At 37.4% G+C, this 25,947-nt stretch overlaps 1 protein-coding gene across 16 annotated transcripts in view; it reads left to right on the top strand.

The window, feature by feature from the left end:
• Window positions 1-25,947, top strand: part of CD44 (CD44 molecule (IN blood group)) — a 57,401-nt gene that overhangs the window by 12,511 nt on the left and 18,943 nt on the right. For 4 of the 16 annotated variants that reach the window (XM_075502479.1, XM_075502467.1, XM_075502473.1 and 1 more), the window contains exons 2-8: window positions 9,862-10,027; window positions 13,191-13,327; window positions 14,773-14,844; window positions 15,561-15,794; window positions 17,392-17,487; window positions 21,413-21,538; window positions 22,189-22,341. In XM_075502479.1, the coding sequence (XP_075358594.1) occupies window positions 9,862-10,027; window positions 13,191-13,327; window positions 14,773-14,844; window positions 15,561-15,794; window positions 17,392-17,487; window positions 21,413-21,538; window positions 22,189-22,341 (984 nt within the window). Of the gene's footprint in view, window positions 1-9,861; window positions 10,028-13,190; window positions 13,328-14,772; window positions 14,845-15,560; window positions 15,795-17,391; window positions 17,488-21,412; window positions 21,539-22,188; window positions 22,342-24,064; window positions 24,170-25,947 lie in introns of all 16 variants that reach the window. The other 12 variants (XM_075502472.1, XM_075502474.1, XM_075502477.1 and 9 more) reach the window with 8 other exon arrangements.

Below are 25,947 nucleotides of genomic sequence, written 5' to 3' on the forward strand. Positions count from 1 at the left end.
TGCAGTAGCTCGTACACACAGCTGGATATGCAACTTTCATCTTCCACTATTGCCTGTGAAGTTCTTCAGACTTCTTCCATGATCTGTTCTTCAGAGAATGCTTTCTTCCAAGATTGTTTCTTTACTTTGTCTTTCATATCCAGCATTTCTGATCTCTTCAAATCACACCATTTGTAAGGTCTTGTGGATAACAATGACCAGACAGCACTGGTAGCAGAAGTTACTCAAAATCCCACTGGGGAAAGAAAGCAGGGTTTCAGTGTAACTTCACAAAGCGAGTCAGCTGGTTTTTGCTAACCGTTGATTCTAATAAGTAACTTTCTTCAGTTTTTCCAAGACTGGTATGTCTCTTGTTTGGGCAGTCCTCTCCTGCCATTATTTGTTACTAGGAAGTCTGCATGGGTCATTTGTCCTTTGACATGTCTTACATTGTGAGGCATATTCTAAGCAGACTTCTTCTTTTTAGTATGTCTGCCAGACTAATGTTATCTTTGTTTTAACTGGCTGGGTTTTAGAGCTTTTAAAAAGATTCTTGCAGTTCCTTTCTCTGTTGTTTTCTTGCAAAGTGGCCTTGTTAAAGTCAATAGATGTTCTACTTTTTATTCAACATCTTTTTTTCTCTTTTTCAGTTTTGATCATTGCTTGCTTTTCCATAATGAACTTATTGTACAAATGAGTTTAAAATGTTGAGAATGCTTATGAGAGGTTTTCCTGTATAACTCAGAGGAGCAGAGGAAATATAAAAAGCATAGTTTTCTAGTTTAGAAATTGTTTACCAAAAAAAAGAAAAAAATTCAATATCATGTGAAAAATAGTTTCAGATTACACCTGGTATTATTATTGAGTAGCATACTGCAAGTAATTAAAATTAAAAATCTGTCATTTAATTGGACTTGTTAATCATAGGTCTGATTTTGTATTAATTTGTTATCTAAATAACCACAGAACTTAAATCAGACTTTCTGTGACTTGCCAAAGCTTAGATGGAGGCTGAATGTAAAAGCCGTAAGAACACAATAAAATAACAATGTAATAGTTCTTTGCTCTTACAGCATTCTTTATCAGTAAATCTAAAATTGCTTTATTAAGGAGGTTAGTTGCAAACTGAGGTAAAGAGAGATGAATTGGCTTATCCAGGTTATATCAGCAGGCAAATGACAGAGCAGGGAATAGGGATAAGGCCCTTTGAGCTCCGGGCTAGGGATCTGGCTGCTGAGCAACACTGTGTCTCACCTGCTTTTATCCCAAATGACTAAACAATTTGCTTTCAGTCAAACAATGAAAATCAGACTCCAACTATTATTCACCAGCTTCATTTCATGTACGTTTCTTCACCTGGATTGCATGGAACTGATCCCAACTGATACGCTTCACAGTCCCTGTTACTCAGCCTTTGGGGTTAGACTACTCGTATAGCCTGAAGCTTTCCTAGTATCGACAATGATGATGATGTTTTCATCATCTCGAGGGGGGCATATCTGATAACTGTCTAATTCCAGGACTATGATTTCACTGCCTGCAATTTTTCCACTGAGGTGCTGCACAGCTGTACCATGTTCTAGCAGAGTCTGAAAACTTTCAGCTCACTATTGGTGGAACTATTAAAAAAAGAATAATATTAATGTCAGCAGCAAGGAAGTTTATCATAAGTGATGACACTGTATAGGCTTACTCAGGATGTTTACCAGAGCAACAGTTGCCAAGCAGATAAAGTATGTTTGGAAGATGCGTTAGCAGACTTTTTTCTTCCCGCAGCAACTTCTGAGGAATGAAACATATTTCTTATACTTGCATTTTGAGTGACTCTATGGATGCTTGATTCATTAATAGTGCCAGCCCTATCCCCACTTTTTTAAATTAGTAGCCAGGAAAGCTATCAGATTAAGAGACTGAAAATTTTTGCCCATCAGTAAACAGATACAGAGACAATGACGGTGGTGGCCAGTAGGCAGATTTGTTAAGAAGAACAATTTAGAAGGAAGTCAATGGCTTGAGCTTTGTCCCACATCCTGTTTCCAGTGTGCACTTACTGAAGTAACACAGAAATGTAAGGAATACTTATTAACATTTGGTGGAGAAAGGAGATCCTCCTACTGTAGCCAGAGCCCTCTCTGGCTACTGTCTATATCCCCAGCCACATGTCTCCTTTTCATTTCAGAGATTCAGTTGAGCCCACTTGGATCACAGCATTAGCATGGCTATGTCGTGACTTTTTATGTAGTTAACAGCATACAGGAGAGTGAGGAAGCTACTATCTTATTTGCCTTTTCAGCCCAAATTACTAGGTACCCAAATATAACTGGGTAGTAGGAACGGCTTTGGCACAACTTCAAAAAAAGGTCTGATTTTATACCTTTGGATCTATGGAGAGACAGCTTCACTTTCTTGTCACCACACCCAACTACTAAGAATATGTTATCTCTATTTATAGCAGGCACTCCTTGCAACATGCAGGTAAATTCCTTCTAAAGTGTTTTCCTGGACTTTATTGTCTTTAAAAAGCCAGGTGTGCAGACAATTTTCCCCCCCCTGAATATCAGCAATCTATTAAGGATATAACTATGTTTTTTTTCTTTCCCATGAAAATTTTCAAGACTTAGAACATTTTCTGATGCCAAACTGAAATGAAAATATGAAATTTTTAAAAATTCTACAGTGAAATTTTGGACTGGGTTCCTTAAACCATCTACTTGTATTGTAACCATGTAAACATTTAAACCTAACTTTCTTAATTTTTTTTATTTTATTTCGTGCAAACTAATTAATTACATTTCAAAATGAAAGGCAGTTTCAAACTGAAAAACAAACCCCTTGTTTTGCTTTATTTAAGTATCCACGAGGGATACTTTGAAAACTGAAAATATGGTTTATTCCCACTGAATCTGGAAATGTATTTCCTATAAATCATTTCAGGTTTCACAACTTGGCAATACCCCAAGGAAAGTATTTCATCTGATAGCTCCCAAGAATCTGTATAGACTTACTTTCACTGTCACTATTTGGAGAAGCCTCAATTATGGTGTAGGTTTTTTATTTCCAGGTTTGTTTCTCTACTTTCTGTAGAGAATGGTGGCTAGCAGAGCAAGAATATCATAACTGGGAGAACAGAAAAACATCACCCAGCCACACTAATGACTATACATGTTACTTGATCCTTGAGACTTTTTTGTTGTGATGGTAAAGGACTGCAGTCTCATAGACACATGCTTGCTTAACTCATGTGGATTCTGCAGAATTTGACTTCTAAATTTTGATCAGTGTGTAGTCTGATTTTCCCAGCACAATTTTCCTTTCCTCATCAAGCCCTTAGGGATTTAGGTATAGGTGTGTTTTAATGATGTCGACACATGTCTATTAGTGACTGGGACTGAGATTAATGAATCATTTTACATAACCTAGCAAACAGCTATCCAGTGGTTTTTATCACTACTGACCTGGGCTTTAGTCCAACTTCTGACATAAAGGTGGAAGCCTCTGTATCCTATTACAGTTGTCTGGGCTGCGAATTGCTTTAGTGAATGGTTTTACTAATAGCCTCTAAAGAAATGGTGGAATACTCAGCAAATAATAATGCCATCCAGGCCCATGTGTATCGAGGTGTGTTAGGTAATCACTGAATGATATTTTTGTACATTCAAGTTCTCCCAGATGTCAAAATGGCGGTAATTGGGCTATCTTAGTATGTCTGTTGACAAAATGTCTTGGATCCTGAAATGTTTCATGAATCCATCCCATATGAAATCTTGTATTCAGAGGGCATTTCCTCTAGTCAGGAATAAAATATGCATTCTTATTTAGCCATGAAGTAGTTGTCCTGAGAAACATTTAAAAAACCAAACATCAACTGGAGGTAGTCTGAACTGAGAGCCGAGATCTGAACTGTCCAGACCTCCTCAGATCTTAGGACTCATATGGCCCAATTTCTAGATTTGCCTGGAGAGGAACCGTAGTTACTAGGAGTCTCTTTTAAACAGATATTAGTCTGTTTCCAATGTGCCACTTTTCTCTATTTCATTACTAGCATGCATTAAAGCAGGTGCTAATATTAAAAATGTAGATATCAGTGCTAAGCTAATGGTAGTTCCTGTTCAGAAGTGTCAGTACAAGATTAAATGATCTGTGATTATAAGGAAATGTTTACCCATGTATATCCACCTAGAACTTGAAATCTGTTTAATAAATTTAGAACAAAGTTCTTACAATAAATGTAAAAACTATATTCTATTAAAGCAAACAAAGAATGAAAACTCTCTGCACCGTCAAACCCCTAGTTCTGTCCCTGTTTTCAGCCCCAATTTATCACATCCTGGTGACCTATCAATCATCTTGAACCACAAACCGAAAAGGAAAATCCCCATGAGAACAGCACACTAACATTTCCTGGTTGCCATGCAATTCAGACTGTGGTTTTACCAAGAAGTCTGTTAACAGCCTTGTGTCTAAGTATTCTTCTACAGGTTTTCATTTAAGGGGGGGCAGGGTTTTTGCAAATCTTCCACTTCATTTGCTTTGATGTATCTCTGCAGTTGTTAAAATAACATTTTCTTTTATATAAGACAGCATCCACCTTGAGAATGAAACCTCTAGGTATTGTCTTGAAAACAATGAAAAGCACAGAGCAATGCATGAAACATCCATGCAGTGGATAAAAAATATTTATGGAAAATCAACTCTAATGGGAAGAGTTTGCATGAGTCAGTGTTACTCATGTGTAAGGGTTGCAGAACCAGGGTGGAAATGGACATTGCACCTGGCTGTGACAGCTTCTAACAAGCCTCTAGAATTAATAAGCAGGGTGTAATTTACACTTTCATGAAAGGACAATGCTCTTTAGTCTGTCTCAGCCAATTCTATCACACCAGTGGGCTCTAGCTAGCAAATTGTCTGTGGAACTGGAGTTAGTGATTTTGGCTGAAAAGTATTAATTGAGCCTGGTTTAGATACATGAATGGCAATAGCAGAGAAGGGGTTGCATGCAGCTGCTTGAGAAAGAGCACCATAAATCCCAGGAAATACAGGGAGAAATGGCCTGTGTGAAAGTTAACGTTCTCCATGCTCATAAAACTCAGTGCAGGCTTAGGGGCATTCCATGGCTTTGGGTTGAGTCACCCAAGTCTCATGGTCTGGATGAGGTTAATGATCATGACAAGTCAGGCATGTCTAGTACTTTTTGCCTTTTTGAAGAGCTATTATTAAACATTTTTGTCTTTTAGCTGTAGCAAATCATGTGGATGTCGGGGAAAGATCACGGCCTGTCAGCCCCCAAAGCTGGCCAGCTATGAGAGGGCAGAAGGGAAGGTTTGGGTGCTGTTTGTGATTCCACTGTGAGTCCACTCTGAATCAGACCCTTTGAAACTTCAAAAGGATTGAAGGGATCAGTAATGGTTTGGCACACAGTGTGAGTTTTGCATTGCCTTGTCTCTTGAAACAGAGAAAAAATTCCATCTTTTGCATAACTGTGTTAAAGCCAGCTACGTAACATCAACATAAAATAAATGGATTTGACCTTCCTGCACAATGGGAAAAGGTGGAATATGTGTTTAGATTTGGATTTGGCAATCATGTTTCTTCCTTAACTCAAACTTAGTTTATAAGCCTCAGCATGGAAAAAAGAATTTAAGGTGTTAATTTAGTTTAGACCCCGTCTTTTATTTTTGGTAAGTTTTGTATTGATATGACTAGAAATATTTTCATTAATTCAATTAAGGGTCCCCATTGTCTGGACGTTAAAATATGAGACCATAAAGTAAAAAGTCTGGGTTCCCTGACAGCTCTGGGCAGTATGCTCTCCATCTGTATTTTGCCATTTTTAAAATGTGGTAATTATTGTCTTCACAGAGGACATGCTGCATTTATGCAATTTGCTTAGGCTGTGAAATGTCATGTGAGTTTTAGGTACTGCTGTAGTTCTTTTTCCACACTCACTGCTTCACAAACAGACTGTCTATACTACAGCAATGTTACAAACATTTTTAATAATAGGTGTAGAAGATATCATCAAAATAAAAACAAAGCATGCTATCTCAACATTACTTTAGGGCAAAGTGCCAACTAGTTGGATGGCCTCAAAACCAGTTTTGAGAGTTGGATTGCCACATTTTTGCCCGGGGTTTCCTGGAAACCCATGTGATCTCCCATGCTGCATGAGTGAGGCTTCCTGGGAGCTTTGGCCCTTCTGTGTGTGCATGCAGTGCAGTTGGTCAGCACATGTGCAATAAGCCTGATACTTCCCAGAAGTGTCCTGGTGTACACTATGTACACTGTAGAGCCAGGCTGAGTATTTCCATGGAAAATGTACATGGATGTAAGTGTAGCCCACAAGTAGTTCCATTAAGCCTATTTGTGTAAATAAGCCTATTTATTTTCAACAGTTGGAGTTTAAGGAATTGGCTGCCTAATAAGTGGGATTCTCACTATGACTGGATCTCTGGATGGTAATGGAGCATATATTGCAGCATTTTAAAACCATGAGTGGGCTGAGGTTTGATGAGAGCTGAATCAAATTCACTCTAAACAAAAATGAACTTCACTTAACATTTCAGTGAATCTGGGATGAACTGCGAGATTAAAATACAACCCAAAGCAAGTGGATGTGGTATCTGATTTCATAGCAAAAGTTCTTCAGAAATTAGCCTAAAGTTATTGGAAGAGGTGTTGATGTTCCAAACAAATCTAGTTCCAAAATCACTAAGCTTGTTACTTTTAAGTAATCAAATAGATCTTTGTGATCTGATCCCCAAATTTAATATTAAGTCTTGGGCTTCACAGAGTATGTTTAATTATTAAGAAATTTAGGCCTGCCTTGTTCTACAGAGAACAGAGAATCAAGAAGGGAAAACTAAAGAGAAGCCTTTTTCTTGTCTAGGTCATTTATGTTTAATACAGCTACTGACTGGACAACTTCCAAAATAATGTCAGGCTTTGAATATGGAACATTCAGAGCCAAAGTAGAAATCACTCACGTAGCAGCTGTGAGAGTAGCTCCATCCAATAGCAGTAGTCGTGGACCACATGCTTCTGTGCAGAGTAGCTACTCGTTGTGTTGTTGTAAGAAAACATCTGTTGGGATCTGCAACCTGAACGTCTGTTGACTACATCTGTGACTTGTAGGTACACATGGCAATGACTTTTGAGCATACAGTGCTGTTCAGTGAGGGGTGTGGCTGCAGAAGGTCTCTAGTGCATCAGCTATCCCCAGGACCACTGCTGTGCACGTCTGCGTCTGGCACTTGTGGAAGCACTATGACTATTTCAGAATCATGTGTGGGAACTTGCTGAGACTATCATTCTATGCTAATCCACTAGCTTCTCCTCAGACTCTGAAACTCAGCCCTGTTGCAAGACATTAAGTCCTCCAGGAAAGAAAAATGCATTTGTTAGTGTCCTCTTCCACACAGGTTCCTCATTCTTGCCTTCAAAACCTCTCATGATATGGCTGTCATCAGAGAAATTTTAATAGAACTATTTTCTCTGGAAGAAAACAGCTGTGTCAAAATAAAGACATTTTGAGAAAACATGTTAGTCTTGCATAAATTTTACAAAACTGAAAATTATGTCCTTTTTTTATAACATATGATAATAAAAATATTAAGAAGTGTAATCATCAAGACTGTTAAACAGCTATGCAACATATATCAATTTTGTCTACATTAAATGTTTTTGTCAGCCTAAATAATGGGGGGGGGCAGGTGGGAGAAGAGATATTTTTTACATTCTTTTTGTGGAAAGGCAATCCAAGTAACCATAATGATTAATTCTGTTGCCTATGGTAAAATTATTTAAGCACAGCTTAAATACTTAAGTATTGGATGCACAGCTTTTGAGCTCCTTTGGACAAGCAGTCATCGATACTATTGGACTCCTACCTATGCTGCGAATAATGGGTGTCTTCTCATACACCGTACAGTCTGGATCTAATCTGGTATTTTATCTCCTTGATTGTTTCCTCTTACCTGCAGAAAGGAACATTCCTTGCAGTTTACACTGAGTAGGTAGAATAACCTCAGTTTACCAATGAACAAAAGCAATTGAAGGAAGAGTGCACACCTTGATTACTATCATTTGCTTTCACATCTATGCAATGGAAGAAAATAGACCATCAAACAAAAATGACATTAGGAAAGTTACTTGTTATTCACATAGAATGTGTCAATGCAAATGTGCATGAATTGCATTTCGGGTCTTTTAGGAAAACAGTTATTATATGGCATCTTTTATATCAAGTAGATGGTAAAGACACCCCCTTTTAATATTTGGAAAAGACTGGTCTATTTTTCCCTTTCTTGCACATGGAACTCCCATTAAAATTAAGATAAAAATGAGGCATGCTCCTCTCTTCACTGGGAATAATAGGCTACTCCAATTAAGTGTGCTTTGCAGTTGTCATTCTAGTCTGGAGTTGCAACCACTTTTTTCTCTTGAGGGAAAGGTGGGGCAGGAACAGAGTTAATTCACATTGCTTTGAAGCATCCTGATCTTTCCCGTTTTCTCCACCCACATGATAATTCTTATTTGTATTATTATTATTATTAACTCTTTCTTAGCTGTTCCTGTTAAAAAGAGATGATAAATGTTTATTTTTCCTCTCATTTTACTCAGTCACAGACTTACCTTGGATTATACCATTTTCCCACTGTGCCTGTTGCACTGTGTAGGTAGTATCTTTCCAACATAAAGATGAATGGAGTGTGATCTCCTCAGAGCCTCTAGCCCTTATGCCTTTTGTTCAGTGTCTGTAGTGAATTGTATGAGGTGCTCCCCTCCCATATACGGCTTGTTCAGGGTTCCTAGGCTGAAGGCCAGAAAACAAATTGCACAACATAACTGTGGCACCTAAATTTTTTTAAAATTATTTTATTCATTATTTTTATCCTCATACTGCTTGCCATTGAAAGTTACTTCCATGTGCAAACTTTTACAATATTATTAAATTAAAATCCATCTAAGACATCCTTTAACATTAAATAAGCTCATTGCAGTACATATTGAAATTCTGACACGGGTTGGCAGTAAGATATTTGTGTGTGAGTGTGAGCGTGAGCTCAGCAAGAGGAAGCCTTTCAAAATGGAGGGAAATACTGTCACGATGAATGAACAGGGACCGTGAAGTTCATTCACTCTTATATAATGTGTATTTGACGCTTCTCTATCTGCCCTGGCAGGCTGAATAAGAAGAGCTTAAAGATTACTTTTTAGGGAGTATTAACAGCATAATGTTGTTCTAGTTCAGAATATCTGTGCAGCTCACTTAGTTTTTGTCTCAGGTAGATCATGCAACATCAAACCAATGCAAGCTTTCTGCTTTTATCTAGCTAATAATAGGAACACGTTGCTTGATCTAGTTCTGAAACTGGGGATTGACGTATATATTCATTTAAAAGCATTCTCTGTGAAGGGATCACAATGAGATAATTAAGGAACCTTAGGATCATAAAGGCTCTGATTATATACCATTTGATCTTTAAAAAATTCTGTTATGAATGAAATATTTTGTTTTCAAATACATTTGGATATTCAGTTAGTTTTGCAGTAATGTGGCTTCCAAGACTTTCACAATGTTATTTACACCTTCTGCACGTTATTGTTAATGGTATGTTAATACTGCCAGATACCACACAAAAACATGTTGTATTGCTGTTTTGGAAAGGCTGAAGATTTGGCTTGTGTCTCAGCCCAAAGAAGGGAAGTATGAAGAAGGTGACTGAAAGTGCTAGCTCTCTTTCTGAACGGATCTGTAGCTGCTACTTGTTGCTGGTTTGCATTGAAAGCACTATACTTGAAAATAAATCATTTCCAGGTCTTCAGTGAAACATTAAGTCCAACAATTTGTAATTCCTTTTTTGTCTTTTCTTTTGATAATAGAATTCAACGTAAGTTGCAGATATGGAGGAGTTTTTCATGTTGAGAAAAATGGTCGCTACAGTCTCACACGATCTGAAGCAGTCGAACTCTGCAGAGCCCTCAATAGTACCTTGTCAACACTAGAGCAGTTGAAGAAAGCTCATGAACTTGGATTTGAAACTTGCAGGTAAAGAAATTCTTGAAAAAATCATGACAAGTCCATCCATCCGTGCTATAGTGTAATAATTACAGTTGACTTCATATAGCTGTTAATTAGAAGGCCGTGTCAGTCCTCAAGCAAGTTACATTCTGTGAGGAACAAAACATCTTTGTGCATGTGTATGTTTGCTCTGGGTCTGGTAATAAATAAGTCCTTGACTGCATATACTGTTTAACAATTACCTTTGAAAAATCGTAACCTCTTACAGATAAAATCTAAAGATAACAAAAGATTGACAGTATAATAAACTAATTAGGAAGATGTTCAGATCATACTGTATCACTGACTAATTGGTAAAATAAGTATGTGAAAAGTATTTACGATTTTTAATGACCTGATGTAAGGTCAAAGACCGAAGATGGTATATACAGTATAGGGAACTCTGCCTTGCAAGAAATAGTAAAAAGCAGCAAGTGGTACTGTGAGGGATGAACTCCTGACATCCCAGTGAAAAATATAGCCACAGGACTAGTGCATTCTTATAATGTGTGAATGAAGAAATTTCAGAAAACAACCATAAAAATGATTAAAAAAATGCAAAACCACGTTGTCAAGTGACTTAATTACCCTCTGTAATTAATTATGTATAGGGCAACAAGTGCAGATAATACAGATTCTTCATTTTAGCAAAAAATAACTAGACCAAGAGACTAGAAGTTACTCACAGAAAATTTTGGATTCAAAAAAATTGAGTACTAATACAATAAAATATGTAAGGATAATAATTACTGGCTGAAACAACTTACAAGGTTTGTAGTAGGTTCTTTGTTACACCAAAATTTCATCAAGAGGAAATATTTTCCCCAAGGATGCCCTCTGTTCAAGCAGTAATCCACTCGGGACAGTCCTATGGTCTGTAAATACATCAGACTAGATGATCATGTGATCTTGCTTTACAAAATACATGATACATTTATTATGGAAGTCATCCTGAACATTCATATGCATAAAAGAGATTGAGCTCAGGAGCTGTAAATTTGAAGTTTGATTCATTTTTTTTTTAAATCAAATAACATAGATTCATCTTGGTAAACCATTATAGAGTTGAAATAAACTTCAGTAGATTTTCAACAATCTAAAACAGCAGATATGGAAAAATGGAATTTATCTTCTAACTGACTGGAGTAGAAAAGTTCAGTGGACATTTCTCCAAAATTTAAAACTTTCACTCTGTTACCATGTTACCTGTACCATGTACAGGCATCAATACTGCTTGCAACTATTTCCTGTGAATTAGTTCATTTCAGTTTAGTCAGTGGTGCTTTACTTTTTTAACACCTAATGCATAAATGTTCTTTCCCACTGGCTTGCAAGCCCATGAGAATTGAATAAAGCTCCTTTCAAATTAATAGTATCCACATGAAATCATTTGTAATCATGGAAAGATATATGTGCAGTGCCTTGAAAGCATGCTTATACATATAAATGTCATGCACTGCTATTGATGACGGCATATGGCACGTTCATTTTCACAAGCATTATGCCCTGCACAGTGGTGAAGGAGGTGGACAATAGTGCCAGGGAGCAAGGGACAGAAAATTCTTAGAAGATTCTTCCATGAGAAGTGGAAATATTGTTTAAAATAGTACCGCATAAAAACTATAGAGACAATTCTTTACTCTGAGGGAAAAGTCCTGCATAATATAGTAGGCATGTTCTTTCTCTAACATTGGCATATGAACATACTTAGCATTCTGAATTGTCCAGCACTACACAATATGTAGAGACTGAGGATCAAATCCTAACTAAACACTTAGGGGTGGAGATTTCTAGTGCTAGCAATTATGAGTATTCTGCAATGTGGAAAGTCTTTTCTGAAGTTAAAATATAAAGATAATTGAAAGAAAGAGTAGAGGGAAATGTTTTTTGCAGTGGGGAGCTGTAGTTTTTCATTAATGTTACAATTCTCCCTAATTCACTGTTTAGCGGAGGACAGATTTGGACATGTAAGGCATGTAGATAGGATTCCTTCTTCCCTTCTGGCCAGCCCTCCCACCCTCTTACTTTTGTTTGTTGATCCTGTGCTAGAGGTCCTTGTCAGTAAGGCTAGGCTCTTATCAAGGTTGAGTAGGAGAGAAAAAATATACCGCATATAATCATCAAAATACATGTGGAATGGTGAGTGAATAAGATGAATCAACAGACCATAACACAAGTAGGTGATTAATGGATTATAAAGTGTCAACATCGTAGGCTCAGTTGGAAGTGTGAGTAAAGCAGTTTATAATTCCACCTACAAGAGAGTTTCAGAATTGCAAGTATCTGCACATTAGACATGTAACTGGAATGGGACTCACAGATAAAAAACTGCAAAGCTACGAAATTTACTCCTCCCTGATAAATTGTACCTCTCAAGAAGTAAAACAAAACCCAAACCAAACCCCCGTCCTTGTTACCATTCTATCACACCTTCCAGCTAAAGACATTGGAATTAATCAGGTGTTATAGGATTGCTAAATAGTAATAATGCATTGTGCATTATGTAGCTCTGTTAACCACAGTCTTCACTGAAATATGTGAGCTCTGTACACAATAGCCACATTGTTCCACTGAAAGATTCAGTAAGAATCTGTGGATGAATGAGTGTTGTATCTGAATATTGTATTAAGCTGTCAGCTTTTGCAGGAAGTGATGTGCCTTACAATCATTCTCTAAATTCATAAATTGAGCCCCCAACATTTCTGTGTGAAATGTCACTGAGCAGTATGTTATGCTCAAAGCAAAGAAAATGTGAATCCCTGAAGAAAAAAGAAGCCAGTCTTCAGTGTCAGGTAATACAACCTCACACTGAATAAAAAGTGCACTTGCCTCCCAGTCCCTCACTTTCACTGCCTTGCTCTGGAACTGACCATCCTAGCTAATAAGATTAATCACTTAATTAAATCACTTAATTAAAATGGGTTTAGCTCTCAAAATTACATGCAAAATGGTGTTGAGTGGCTGGAGACTGATGTAGCTACATGTGAGAAAGGAACACCCTTCATATACAAAAAGTATACATAAATGCATGCACTTTTTAAAAAATAATGTAAGAGGCTTCTTTGTAGCTTCTTCACGTTTGAGATATGTAGAACATTTATGCCATCTGCTATAATATGTAATATGGTGTATTTTCCTCTGTTCTTCACAGGTATGGTTTTGTAGTGGGGAATATTGTTATCCCACGAATCAATCCCTATCATCTTTGTGCAGCAAATCATACTGGCATTTACAAACTTTCAGCAAACACAACTGGTCGGTATGATGCATACTGTTACAATGCGACAGGTATGTATATGCTTTTATGATGTATTTTAAATATAGATTGACTAACAGTAACATATGTAATCTCCTATTTAAGATACTGGAATGAGGGCTTCTATATGAAATATAATCTGTTTTTCAGCTGAGAAGAAATACAGTTTGTCAGCCTCTAGAAGTGTATCTATAATGCCAGCAATGAATTTGACCCATTTTGTCATTAGTGTGTTTTGAACTAAACCGTTGGGACTGCTCTTGGGACTAACTTAGTAGCTTCAGAATGGTTCATTATAATGGCTTAGTGCAGTGAACCACTGCAGCGGTGAATCTAAAAGACATAACTGTTGTAGGCAATGGTGCTCAGCTGCTCTGTTCATGCACACATGAGCTTCTATAGCAAACAACAGTTATTTGTGTTAAGGGATGCTAGGAGTGGCTTCGACCTGCAGCAGCTCCAAGGCCCAGGGTGGCCATCCCAGATCCATGGACATGGCTGCTGCTCTCCTGTTTGCAGATTCATCCAGTGTTTGCTCTCAGGCAAATCTCCATTCACACATTAGACAGTTAGATAGCGAGGTGGGTCAGAAGCAGACTGCTTTCTTCTAAGGTTTTGAACTTTTTAATAGTTGGAAATATTTTACTACATTATTAGGAAAATGTAGATAATCTTGTGACAGATGCTGAACACAGTATTTGAAGATAAAATCTGGACTAACTTCAAGTGTATTGAATTTCAGTAGATTATTACATTCACAGTGGAAACAGACAGATCTTACAGAAAGCTGTAGGCAAAATTCATTGATGATTTGAATGGCAGTGACATTTTTTTATTTTGTTCTTGGTGGTTGTATCATTAAAAATCATCTTTGCATTGGCATAGTATCAGGTGAGCTGCCATCCTCTGTCACCCACAGGTGACTCTTCTTCTGCTACAGTGATGTCCATCCCCACCAGACCTTTATAACTCCTCCCAAGTCTTATTCCCTTCTGGCACTATGAGCAGGTGGCTCACACACTGGCCCCGAGTGTGGCACTGCAGCCTGCTGGAGCAAGCAGTGCTTATCAGACCAGGGCACACTCTGCCTGTGCAGAGCCCTCCGTGGTGGAGAGGTCCGGGTAGCTCCGGCTAAAAAGGATTAGAGCTGCCACTGCTGCCACAACAGTGGGGCTGTCTGCATTGAAACTTGGTCCTAGGGCTATTTTAACTGGCATTGATTGCAACCATTTCCTGGAAAAGTTACAGAAATGGAGACTGTCATTGTTAGCTGACAGAACAATCTTGAAGTGCCCCACCTGGGTAGGAGCAAAAAGGGAACGTAGGTAGATCAGTGAATAATGTTTGATTTAGAAATTTGTTTTCAATTGTCCACATCTGAAGCTGATGTTTTGTGATTATGTACAATTAATATGGGTATACACGTGACTTTTTTCCCAATTTTCTCAAATTAATATTTTCTATATTCCTTTTACAGAAACAAGGGACAAAGCGTGTGAGCCAATTGGCAGACTAGATACTTCTTTCCTCGATAATCAGGGTGAAATAGGTACAGTATTGATTAGAAAGACCTGCCACTTGTTTCAGTTTTAGGATCTGGTTATCTTTTTTTACCTAAACAATTGCTAATATTAAAAATCAAGCCAAACATAAGAAAAAGAAGTCAAGAAATGTTCAACAGCAATTAAAGCAATTAGTCACTTGTCTTCCCCTAAATCCTATGGAGCTTGTTTTGTCTCAAGGTGCTACCAAACATTTTTTATATAGGTATTTGACATTTTTTAGCACCTCAGAGCTGCTAATGTTTCTTTGACATATAGGACTTTGTTTAAGACAGCAACCTTTTTACATATCATTTGAGCTGCTGGTTAGAAAAGCAGCTGGAAGTGGAAGAAAACTCTCATAATAAATTATTTGTCTCATTTCTAAAATTCTGATTGACTTTACAGAGGCCAAGATTTCATGTTCAAAATAAAACTGTCTGATCAAAATATCAAAATATTTGATGCAGAGTAAGCCCTGTATGTTTGACAAATATATACATTAGCATATATACATTAGACATAGTTTAGTGATGTATGATCCAGACAGATTAGATAAGATGGCAAAAATGGATGAACTGATATTAATCCACAACTGTTTCTCTTTTTTTTTTTTGTTATAGGACTTAAACTGTTTAGCATTACTGAAATATAGCTATGTAGCTCCTAGATATTATCAGCTGCTTAATTTCCTCTTTCCAACAGAATTTCCTCTTTCCAACAGTCATTGACAATGCAGATGACTCACGTTATAATGCACATGGCACGCGCCATAGCGGGGAGTCCTCAACCGCAGATGATGAAAATGTAGGTAGTGGATCAACACATGACACAACTCCCATGGATACCTCCATCAGGAGATCCAGCCCCTCATATTATGGAACTGCTACTCCAGTCTCACAACTGCCAGATCATTCTTCTGGAGGGGGTGAAAAAGAAATTCCTAGAAAAGATTCTGGTAAGGACAGTAGGTTGCCACTATATCCCCTTTAAAATAACTGAGTGAAGGATTACATTGCTAGTTAAAGGATATCATGAGGGAATGAGAGGCACCATCTCTAATATTGTACCCTGGAGAAGTAAAAGGAGAATGTGTGTCTTTGAAAGAAGACAGAAGCATTCTCAATTTCTAAGGATTTTTTTGATTGCACAGGAGTACAAAGCAGCCACACATCAGCATAGTTTCCCACATAAACCTTCCCAGAATGTTGAGAATAGATGGTTCTAAGAATTTTCTCTTGTTCTTATTAAAATATTTATTTTATTAAAGTCTCAAAAGCATATCTAGCAGTGAACACAGACAGGTTAGTGAGGCTGAGGGTATGGGTATATAGAGATAAGGATAACATTCTTATCTGTTCTCTAAAAGGATGAATTGACATTAAGTAATAAGAACAAGGAGGAGTTTACAGTACAAGTAATTTATCTTTGTACAAATACAGGGGGGGGGGGTTAGGACATCTTCTTACTACAGCATATTACAGAATGCACAGAGAGATAAAAATGTAAAATTAATGTGTTATTAATATCTTCTTCCTTTAGCTGGTAAAGCCAAATTCTGTTTTCCTGAAGCCCTACCAAATACAAATGCCATACTCTTTTCTAGGGCATTCTGCAGGGTGGCAAATTAGTGAATTAGAGTGCCTTTCCTGTATCTTGGTTTCTTGTGAAAGTGGCATGTATTTTATTTCATCTTTTATGTTGCTTGTGTGGCTAAAATTATCAGAGGTCTGAAAGACTAGCTCCCATTGAACCTAAGGGATACGAATATAATTCATCCTCTAAGTACAGTAAAGTTTACTGTGTGATCTCTGACTACAGGCTTTTTATCAAATCACCAATAACTCACTAGTAGTTTATCACCAATCACCAATCAAATCACCAATAACTTACTACTAGTAGATACCAGTAGTTTGCATCATTATCCTCAATAAATACTGAAATTAAAAAAAAAAATTGGGCAGAAGCATTAGGATTATAAAATTACTTTTCACTGGTGATATACTCATGACGTTATGCTTGTTTTTCCATATAGTTAGCATTATGAAAGGTGCTAACTATAACATTCTCTTCCTAACATTCTCTTCCTAAGGAACTATGACCAGAGCCATTCCCCAAGGTGTATGCCATGTATTTCAATTGCTTGCCATGACAACTCTTTATCAACTCTGCTTACGTGCAGAGTTTAGATTTTTGGACTAAATATCAGAATCTCAGTAAAGTGGGGAATACAAATAACTTCACTTGTTGCTCTAGAAGCCCTGTGCAGATGGTACAATTAGAGCTTGAATCCCATGAAGAGATCATTGCCAGAATGTTCATTATCACTGTAATACATACTCCTCTTGAAATAATCTGTTTTGGTGATATCCTTACTATGTTAGTAAAGGAAGGCTATTTGGGGTTGAATTATATGAAGAACCTAGTCTGTATCTTTCTTCTCTTTTGGATCAATAAATGAAGGAATGAAGCTTGCAGTATAGAATAGTTGAAATAGTTGTGAGTACTGAGTTGCAACTCAGCTAATGAAATAGTAATGATTCATCCATCACCAGATGATGAAGTTTCTCCTGTATCAACTGACATCTCTTTGGTGACGGCAGCTGATCGTTCCCCTGAAAAAGATGGTGGACAGTATCCTGCGAGTACTAGTAAGATTTATGTATTATAATAACTACGTCAAATATAGATTGCATTAAAACTGCTTTCTTCTTCCAGCAGGACATTCTGGTAAGTGGTGAAATATACATCATCTCCAATTTTGGAAAGACATTGAAAGACATTACTTTCCAGACTGGTTAAGTCAGAAATAAACTTCACTCTCTGGGACAAGGGGAGCAAAAACATTTACTGTAGGTTTACTTCAATGTTTATACGTGAGTTCAGAAAGATTGTTGTTTTGTGTTTCCCACTGCTTTTTTACCACACCTATTTACTTTATGAGGCACCACAAATTAGTGCAACCAATTATCACTTGAAGTCAATTTATTTCTGAGATAGAAAAGGACATTTTTGTCAATTTGTGATGAAAGTGATTCCAATATATTTATGGTTGTGAATGTGGGTAATCCACGTCAAAACCATGGCCTCGCTCACCAAAGCAGTGCTTTAAGTGGCAGTTCCAATTGCCAAGCCACTTGTGCACTGCAAAAACTGATCTCTTCCTTGTTGTTGGCAATATGCATGAGAAAAAAATGGGGCCTGTGGTCCCTTCACAGGCTTTGAGGGCTCAAAAGATCAGTAGCCATTTTCTCTGCTTGTGAAAAACTGCTTGTGATGTTTTTATCAAATATGTAGTGTAGAGCAGCTACAGCAGATAAAAAACTTTTAAAGTCATCTTACATGTTTTAAAGTGCAACTGTACATATATTCACTCTAGTTCTTAAGTTTAGAGTGATAAAGATCTTTGCCCCAGAAAATAAAGGGAACCTAAAGGGAGAACATTTTTATTATACAGAGGAGATCTACAGAGGTGTGTTGTAGTAAAGACTGAACTGATAGAAATGAAAGTTTCTTTCTGCTGACTCTTTATTTCCCACCATGGAAGCCCATGATAGTGAGGAATTTGCTTAATTATTTGTTGGTTGCTGCTAGATGGTCAAATGGTCTATGTGACTTGGAGGGACGGTGCCCTTGTTACTGTATTTAGAAATCACAGGATAGGGTAAGAATGATTGTATGTCTTATACAGTTAGCAAAAGCTTTACTAAAAGACACAAATCATTCAACCAAGCATCTTGTCTCAGAGGATGTGAACGTTAGTAACACCTTATAAATATGTACATGGAAAAAAGAAATATCAGGTTGATTTCCCCCCAAACCTTGAAATCAAGTAGAGAATTTTCTGGTGCTTGTTTCAAGTGAAAGGTTTTGCTGCAAAGTATTGTCTGTAAGTGGGGGGGAAAATCCCACCTGGTAACAGTGGGGAGTTTGTCTGGTTGACTGGTGGTGATCTTTCCTTCATATTTATTTGCTTTTGTATGCATGTGTGACTTACTTAGTGCTTCCTTGTAGAGATGTTTCTGTACCCATTGCAAAAACCTGTGCATTGTTTCTAGGCAGGAAAGCTTTCAGTTTTCCTTTTACTACTTGATTATCAAATGTATTGATCCTAGATACATATGTCCCTTCCTGAGCTAACAGTTCTCTCTCATGGGCATGACTATTTTACATAGGGAAACCTAGAGGTATTTAGTATTTTAAAAGGTCAAAATAACTATAGAGCTATGTAATAAAAGATGTCAATACTGATATATGTGTATCACAGAAGTGATAGCATTGGCATGATTGCTTATTGGTTTAGGGTTGATAGATTGATTCTCTGGAAAAAGCCATGAAGGTACTACACCTGGGCTTTTCTGATAGCTTTAGCTATTGCTCAGCAGCATCACTTTAAAGCCAAACAGGCCCATTTCATTTAATTTTACTGCATTACAAAAGAATGAGTAATTTAGCACTCCTTTCAGAAGTGAAGTATAAGCTATGCAACTCCATGAGAAGTCATCAAATATTCAGTGGCATAGGAGAAAGTGACATGGAGAACAAACAAAAAAGAAGATAAAGCCATGCCCCAATGTCTGCTATTTGCATTGTGCAACAATGCAGGCTCATTGGAATATCCTGGCCACAATTTAATTTCCCAGAGAAAAATTCCACAGACAGGAAAGTAAAAAATTAAGAAATAAGTAAAGAACACTATACGGCATATATCTTCAGATAGATGGCTAAAAATATATCTATCTAATTCTATAGTGTGTGAAAGAGAGAAACAAAACCAGTGGCTCTCCATCTGTACTACACACCATTTGTAAACTTCAAGTTTGGTGAAAAGTTTTCTAGCTTGATCAAAACACTTCTTAGCAATGGGTTTGTAGTGAGCAATTGCCACAGCTCCTTGTTCGTCAGATTATCCTCTTTCATTATTGCTCTGGCTTTGGACATTATTGGTGATGTTCTCCATCAAGTTCACAGTCCAGATTAATGCACTGCCAGCACTTTGCCATTGACTTTCTCTCCTGCCTGATACAAGTTTTTCTCTTTGTTATTAACAAGTTATGATTCATCTGTAGATGTGCCATGGATCACATGTCATAAAATTCTGCTGCTGATTGATGAGATACTTCCCTAAGTTATCAGAGCTAGTTACTCAAACAGTAACTGTACCTGATTTTGTTCATCCCTATATAACAGACATTTTAATGCTCTGGTGGATTTTCCTTTTATTTGGTTTGAAGCATTCCCTGAAAAAAATCTCATCAGTGAAAAAAGTCTTATGTCCATACTTTGGCTGATCTGACAGGAAAGCATCTGCATTGGTATTTTGTATGTGGAAGGAAGCCATAAATACATATTCATCACTTAAGAAAATGAGCTCCTAAGGCCTGTTATGGAAAGCAGGTAGAGGTGAGAATTTTGCTGTGATTACAGCAAGTCAGATGGCAATTATTTGGTTATTCAGTTATTTTCTTGTTAACAGGTTTTTTGGCGTTATCATTTTGTTCACAGTTCCATCCCAAAGCTCCAAATCTGAGACCACCTAAGTATTGGTGGTCTGTCGCTCAGAGATCAGATTTTGAATGTCCAGGTTTCCCATTTTCTGACACCATATTTATTCAGTCAAGGACAGCTTATCAGAAAGACAAAATCTGTTAGGTATTGCTGCCAAAATAGCCACACCTTGAAAAAGTGCAGTTCTGAGTTTAAGTCCATACACTTTGTACACTTTGCAGTTTACAGATAAGCAAAACATAACTACTGCAGACTGAAAAATATCAGTTTATCCTGTTTGATCATTAGAACTTTGATTCCTAGGTCTTGAATTTTCCAATGCATTCATATATTGCACAAAAATTGATCAAAACCAGTGTCTTTGATGTTAGTCATCAAGGTATTTTTCTAAATTAATTATTTAAAGATTTTTTTCTGAATGAAAAAGAGTACTTATTATCTTTTCTTCATCTTGAAGATATAGAAGTAAGATGGTCTAAATGCTGATAAAAATATTGCTTGTGAGGAGTTGCCAGAATAAAAATATTTCCTGAGAAACATTTTGAAATAGATTTTGCTTTCTTTTGGTGAATATGTGTATGACTTGAAGCGCAGCACTTCTTGCAAGCTCTGCTTCTCAGTTTATTGATGAATAACTTTCTTAGCAGAGAGAAAGGTTAAACTATCAACAGGCTTGCTTGAGGGATTTCAATTTCTATGGTGTGCATGCTTCTATAAGCTTTGAATGCTTTTTGTATTTCAGATACAGTACATATTTTCATATGTTATACATAAAAATGCTATGCAGAATTCATTGACTTTACAGGAATTTCAGAGCTGATAAGATAATCTTATACCTTAGTAGAATGTTTCAAACTTCACTTACTTACACTAAAAACTTTGGATATTTTTGCTGTTGGAGGAATGTAATGATACCATGGGTTCATACATTCGCCTTGCACTCACATCCATCTCAGTGGCATGAGCATGCTCAGGGTGCCGGTGCTGGTGGACTTGACTTTGCTGGAGGAAAAGTGCTTCTCAAGAAATACTAACAAGATCTTGGTTGAACGAACCATGTCCTAACAGCTCCAGGGCCTCATCATGACAACCTGGAGAAGGCCACCACCCAAGCTCGGTGGAATCCATTCTCAAACGACTGGTGGTGGTCAAATCCTGGAGGGAAGATGCAAGAACCCACGCAAGCAACCAAGGGTAAAGAATGTCATGCAAAGAGGGTGCTTTGATTAGGGGCTGAATAACCAGCGCACCAGGGTAGCAAGCTTCAGAAGCATTAAGTGGAGGGGGGCTGAATGTGTGGTATGTGTCACTGCTTTTGTTACCATGTGTTTGAAGTGGGAAGAGCAAAGTACTGGGCTGTGTCTCACTGACTGTACGTTTGGTAGCGATAGAGCAGTTGTCCGCATTGTTCATGTACTGCAGAGGTATTCTGCGTGTCTGAAAGAGATGAGTATGAGAGTCATTTTATAAGGATGTACCTTGGGTTTTTCTTTTTTCCTGTTTGGAGGCAATTTAGAAGTAGACTATTCCAACGAGGAGGACTTGTGGGAGAAAGGAAGAAAATGTTTTCAAGCCAGTACACTATGCTCACTCTGCTAGAAGAGGACAGAGTATGGTTAGTGCTGCGAGCATGCATAGGGCACTGAAATGTAGCTAAAGAGCCACGTTGGGGCAGCTTCAGCAGGGCCATGGCAGAGTGATGAATCCCTTGTGGGTGGAAGAACCAGGAGGAGATACGGACCATGGGAAGCACGGTGCTGTACACTCTCCTCTGTGACTGTAAGGCTGCATGTAGGGGAGACAGGAAAGCATAACTGCTGTCAGCAGAAGACCTTGTGGTTTAGGGCTTCATGGCAGATTTAACATCATCACAGCAGATGTGACCTCAAGTGGCAATGGTTCAGATGACGAAGACTCTTCAGAGGAGACGATTTACCCAACAGTGTTTCCAGGCTGGGACAGGAGTGTGGCCAAGGACGAGTATGCTCCAAGTACTAGTAAGGAACTTCCTTTCTCTTTGGATGGTTTCTTTCTTCTTTTTTCTGTCCTGCCTGGTATTCCTTCTCCCTTGCCACACATATATCGTGTGAAAATTGGATGCTCTTCTCATCAACTGTTCCTTCAGAAATGTCTCTTTTGCCATTGGATAAATCATATGAGGTCCATATCAATAATATGAATATCTCTTTTATCACTACTTGAAATTAACTTATCAGTTTCATGCCTATTTGAATGCGTGCATTCCAAGAAAAAAAATGTTTATCTTTTTTCTCTTTTTTTTTTTTTGTGAAAACAGTGTTAAAAGAATTCTGGTTCTTGTTATTTATAATCTACATCTATACAATAGTAGACTTCCTCTCTGTGGCAGAAGATGTTCAGGCAAAATTTGGGGAGGCCATACCCCAAGTGCCCTTTTCATTGGGAAGTGTCAGCAAAACAGTCTCATATTTGCTACCTTCCACACTCTTCCCATGCACTCTTCTAACATCATCTCATTTGTTTTGTGACCTCAGATGTTTAGGCATGATCCAATACCACAACTGAGATACAGCCTTTTAAGACATAGCCTTATTTTCCTGATATGAATAGTCTCACAGTGATCATCTGATAGCTCTTTTTTAACTAAAAAAGCCATCTGTACCTAAAATCATTTTGTCTCAAAACCAGAAAACCACCTTATATGAGGATCAAAGCCAAATTCTGTGTGTCACTGAAGCACACAGTCTGCTACTTGGTCTTATGACCAGGGAATGGCCGCAGCCCTGGTTTTATTTTTCAGTGTAGGTGTTGCCATTAATGACTACACTCTAACACTCTTATTTGTCCACAAATAATAATCTGTATTTAATTTAATTTGAGCACATCTTAATGTGTCTTTTGTCTGTGCACTTATTTACTCAGTAGTGTTTGTAAATAACTGTTTATAAGCTTTTTTTTTCCTGAAGATAGTGGAGTATTTGTTTTTTTTCAGCAGTGGTCTTCATTTTTTGAAGAAAATACAAAATGAGCAAGTCATCTTGCATTCGGATTTTTTATTCTTTTGCCTGAGTTTTGGGTATTTCTGGTGTAGTTTATTTATCTTTGAGACTCTGCATTGGTGACTTATTCTACATGGCATACTGCATTCCAACTACCTTCTATGGCTAGTGGTGTCTGCATGCTCCATGGGTGACAATGTATACAGTCTCTGATCATAGACTTTTGTGGAAGTTTTATTTTATCTGTTCAATTGTATTATAACTTTCTTGACTAATATTGGCTTCCTGGTGGCTGTCAAGGTGCTTCCGTTTTTTTTGCTGACCGTAGATTTTGATCTCGGTGGTGGATATTCTAACATGAATCTGAGTAATTCTTGAATACTTAGCAAGCATGTTTTACATGTGTTCAGATGTCTACCATATTCCTTAGGTCCAGCATTATTCTTCAAACTTGAGTTTAAATGTCTATAACAGCTGTAATGGTTTTGCACTACTTCTGCTATACATTATTATTCTATTGCTTGTTTTCCCCATTCTTCTTGGGAAACTTTGCATCTGTCCAATGCAAAGAAAAGAATGACTGGTTTGATGTAAAGGGATTTGATAAGAAGAGTAGAGAGTCTACAGTTAAGCTATGCATGAAATTTCCATTTTCCATCACCTTTATGGCACACACTAACAGTAGAGTAATAGCGGTAGACGTAGAGCATGGTCAGCATTGAATCCTCCATTGTCCTAACAGCTGTGGACTCGCAACACAAAACACTTCTGGAAATCTCCACACAAGATCATTGGAACCCCGCCTATACAGATGAAGAGGAGCAGTATCCTAGCTCTGCTGGCAGGGGTAAAGCAATTAAGCATTTCAGATAATATTCAGATTTGTGACATAATTCAGTGAAGTATGAGACTGTTATGGTGCAACTGGTTGTAATTCCCATACCATTAGCCTCAGTTCAGTATAATACCTTTATATTATTTGTACTAGAGCCCCCAGAGGTGGCATCTATAACATTCATCTGTCATTCCAAGTCTATCTTCTGCATCTAATCTTCATTACTTGCCACTTTTCCTCACGTCTCTGGGATTTTTAAACTTGCATTGCCAGTAGTGTAATAAAACTGAGCAGATTGTAACCTTTGGTGGCCCACCTTGGTGAGAAAAAAAATTTCCCTTTTTTCCACTTCAAAATTTCTATTGTAAAATCTGAAGACAAAAGACAAAAAAGGGAGCTAGTGATTCAAATACATGAAAGTGTGCTACAAAAGATAATATACTACATCCAGGTGAATGTGAACATTTTGCTACCAGTGTTAGTGCCAGTAGCCAACTGAGATACTGAAGGTGTGCTCAAGTTCTTCAAGCCTAAAAACCTCTGTACGCAAAGGCTTATGGAGTGCATTCTCTAGCTATTTTTGCTGTGTACCTAAATAGTTTCTAGTTACATTTTTTTGAAAAGCATAGCTGGATATGAGCTTCGTTTTTAGGATGTTTTGGCTGTAATGCATAGCTTTACCCTGTTAAGGAGAGGTGCAAAACTGAATAGCTGGAGGCACAGCTATATACAGCTGGATTGGGAGCCAGCCTTGTAATTGCATGAAGTTAGATTGTATTGAAAAGAAATAAATTTCACTGGGACTTGTGGAAAGCTTCCTTATCCCTCTGTAAAAACAAGCATTTTCTACATCCTGTGGTAGTTCTTCGGATTTATACAATCTGCCTTCAATAGCTAGATACCTGTCTTTCTGGTTCTGAGGTTGTTTTGAACAGTGAAAGTTTATACAATTGGCATCAGAACAGGTGTTATAATCACCCAGAAATAATTTTTGTGTTAACTTTCTTTTAGTTCTGAAGTATTGCTAGATCAGTTGTGTTCATACATTAGTTAATTTTAACTTCTTTTTTACAAAATTATCTATATGTATTGGGTTTAATTACAACAATAATGAATTACATTTGCATGAGTGCCCTCTTTATGAACATTTTATTGCCTGAATGTGAAGATAAATATTCTTCCAGTTTTGCTCTTTTTGGGAAATAGCATAGATTTCTCTAGCTGGTGACTTATGGCATATGTAACAGGTCCAGCTCATTCTTTGCATGCTCTGATTAAGGACCTTTGCTTTACCTTTAATATATCACTCATGAAAATGTTTAGTACCTAAGGCAAATACATTTCAAACTGAGTTCTAATGCTGATCTCAGTGTTACAGGTATTCTTTTTTTTCTGGTGTATCTTTTCTAAGCCTTTTAATGTTCATTAGAAAATCTCTTATGGTGGTGGTACTTCAGGTGATTTCTGACTGCATCTTCTGCTATGTAAACAACAGCAAATTAAAGAGGGAGCAATGAATTTATTTTATCAAAGAGCTTTAATTATTACTGAGTTCAAAACAAGTATGCTTTTCAGCTTTGAATATATGAACCTACTTATTTCATTCATCCAGTCCCAGAAATGACAATTTCCTTGGAGCCAGCCTTGTAATTGTGTAATTGAGATATTAACTCAAAAGAGAAAGTTCATAATCTTTTTCACTTTTAAAAACCCAGAATACACAGACTCAGCAGTTAAGTTAGTATTAATAAATATGAACTAGAGATGCAAGCTGTTGTTTCTATGTGTTC

This window comes from Mycteria americana, chromosome 5 (assembly GCF_035582795.1).
Source record: "Mycteria americana isolate JAX WOST 10 ecotype Jacksonville Zoo and Gardens chromosome 5, USCA_MyAme_1.0, whole genome shotgun sequence".
NCBI classification, from domain to species: Eukaryota; Metazoa; Chordata; class Aves; order Ciconiiformes; family Ciconiidae; genus Mycteria; species Mycteria americana.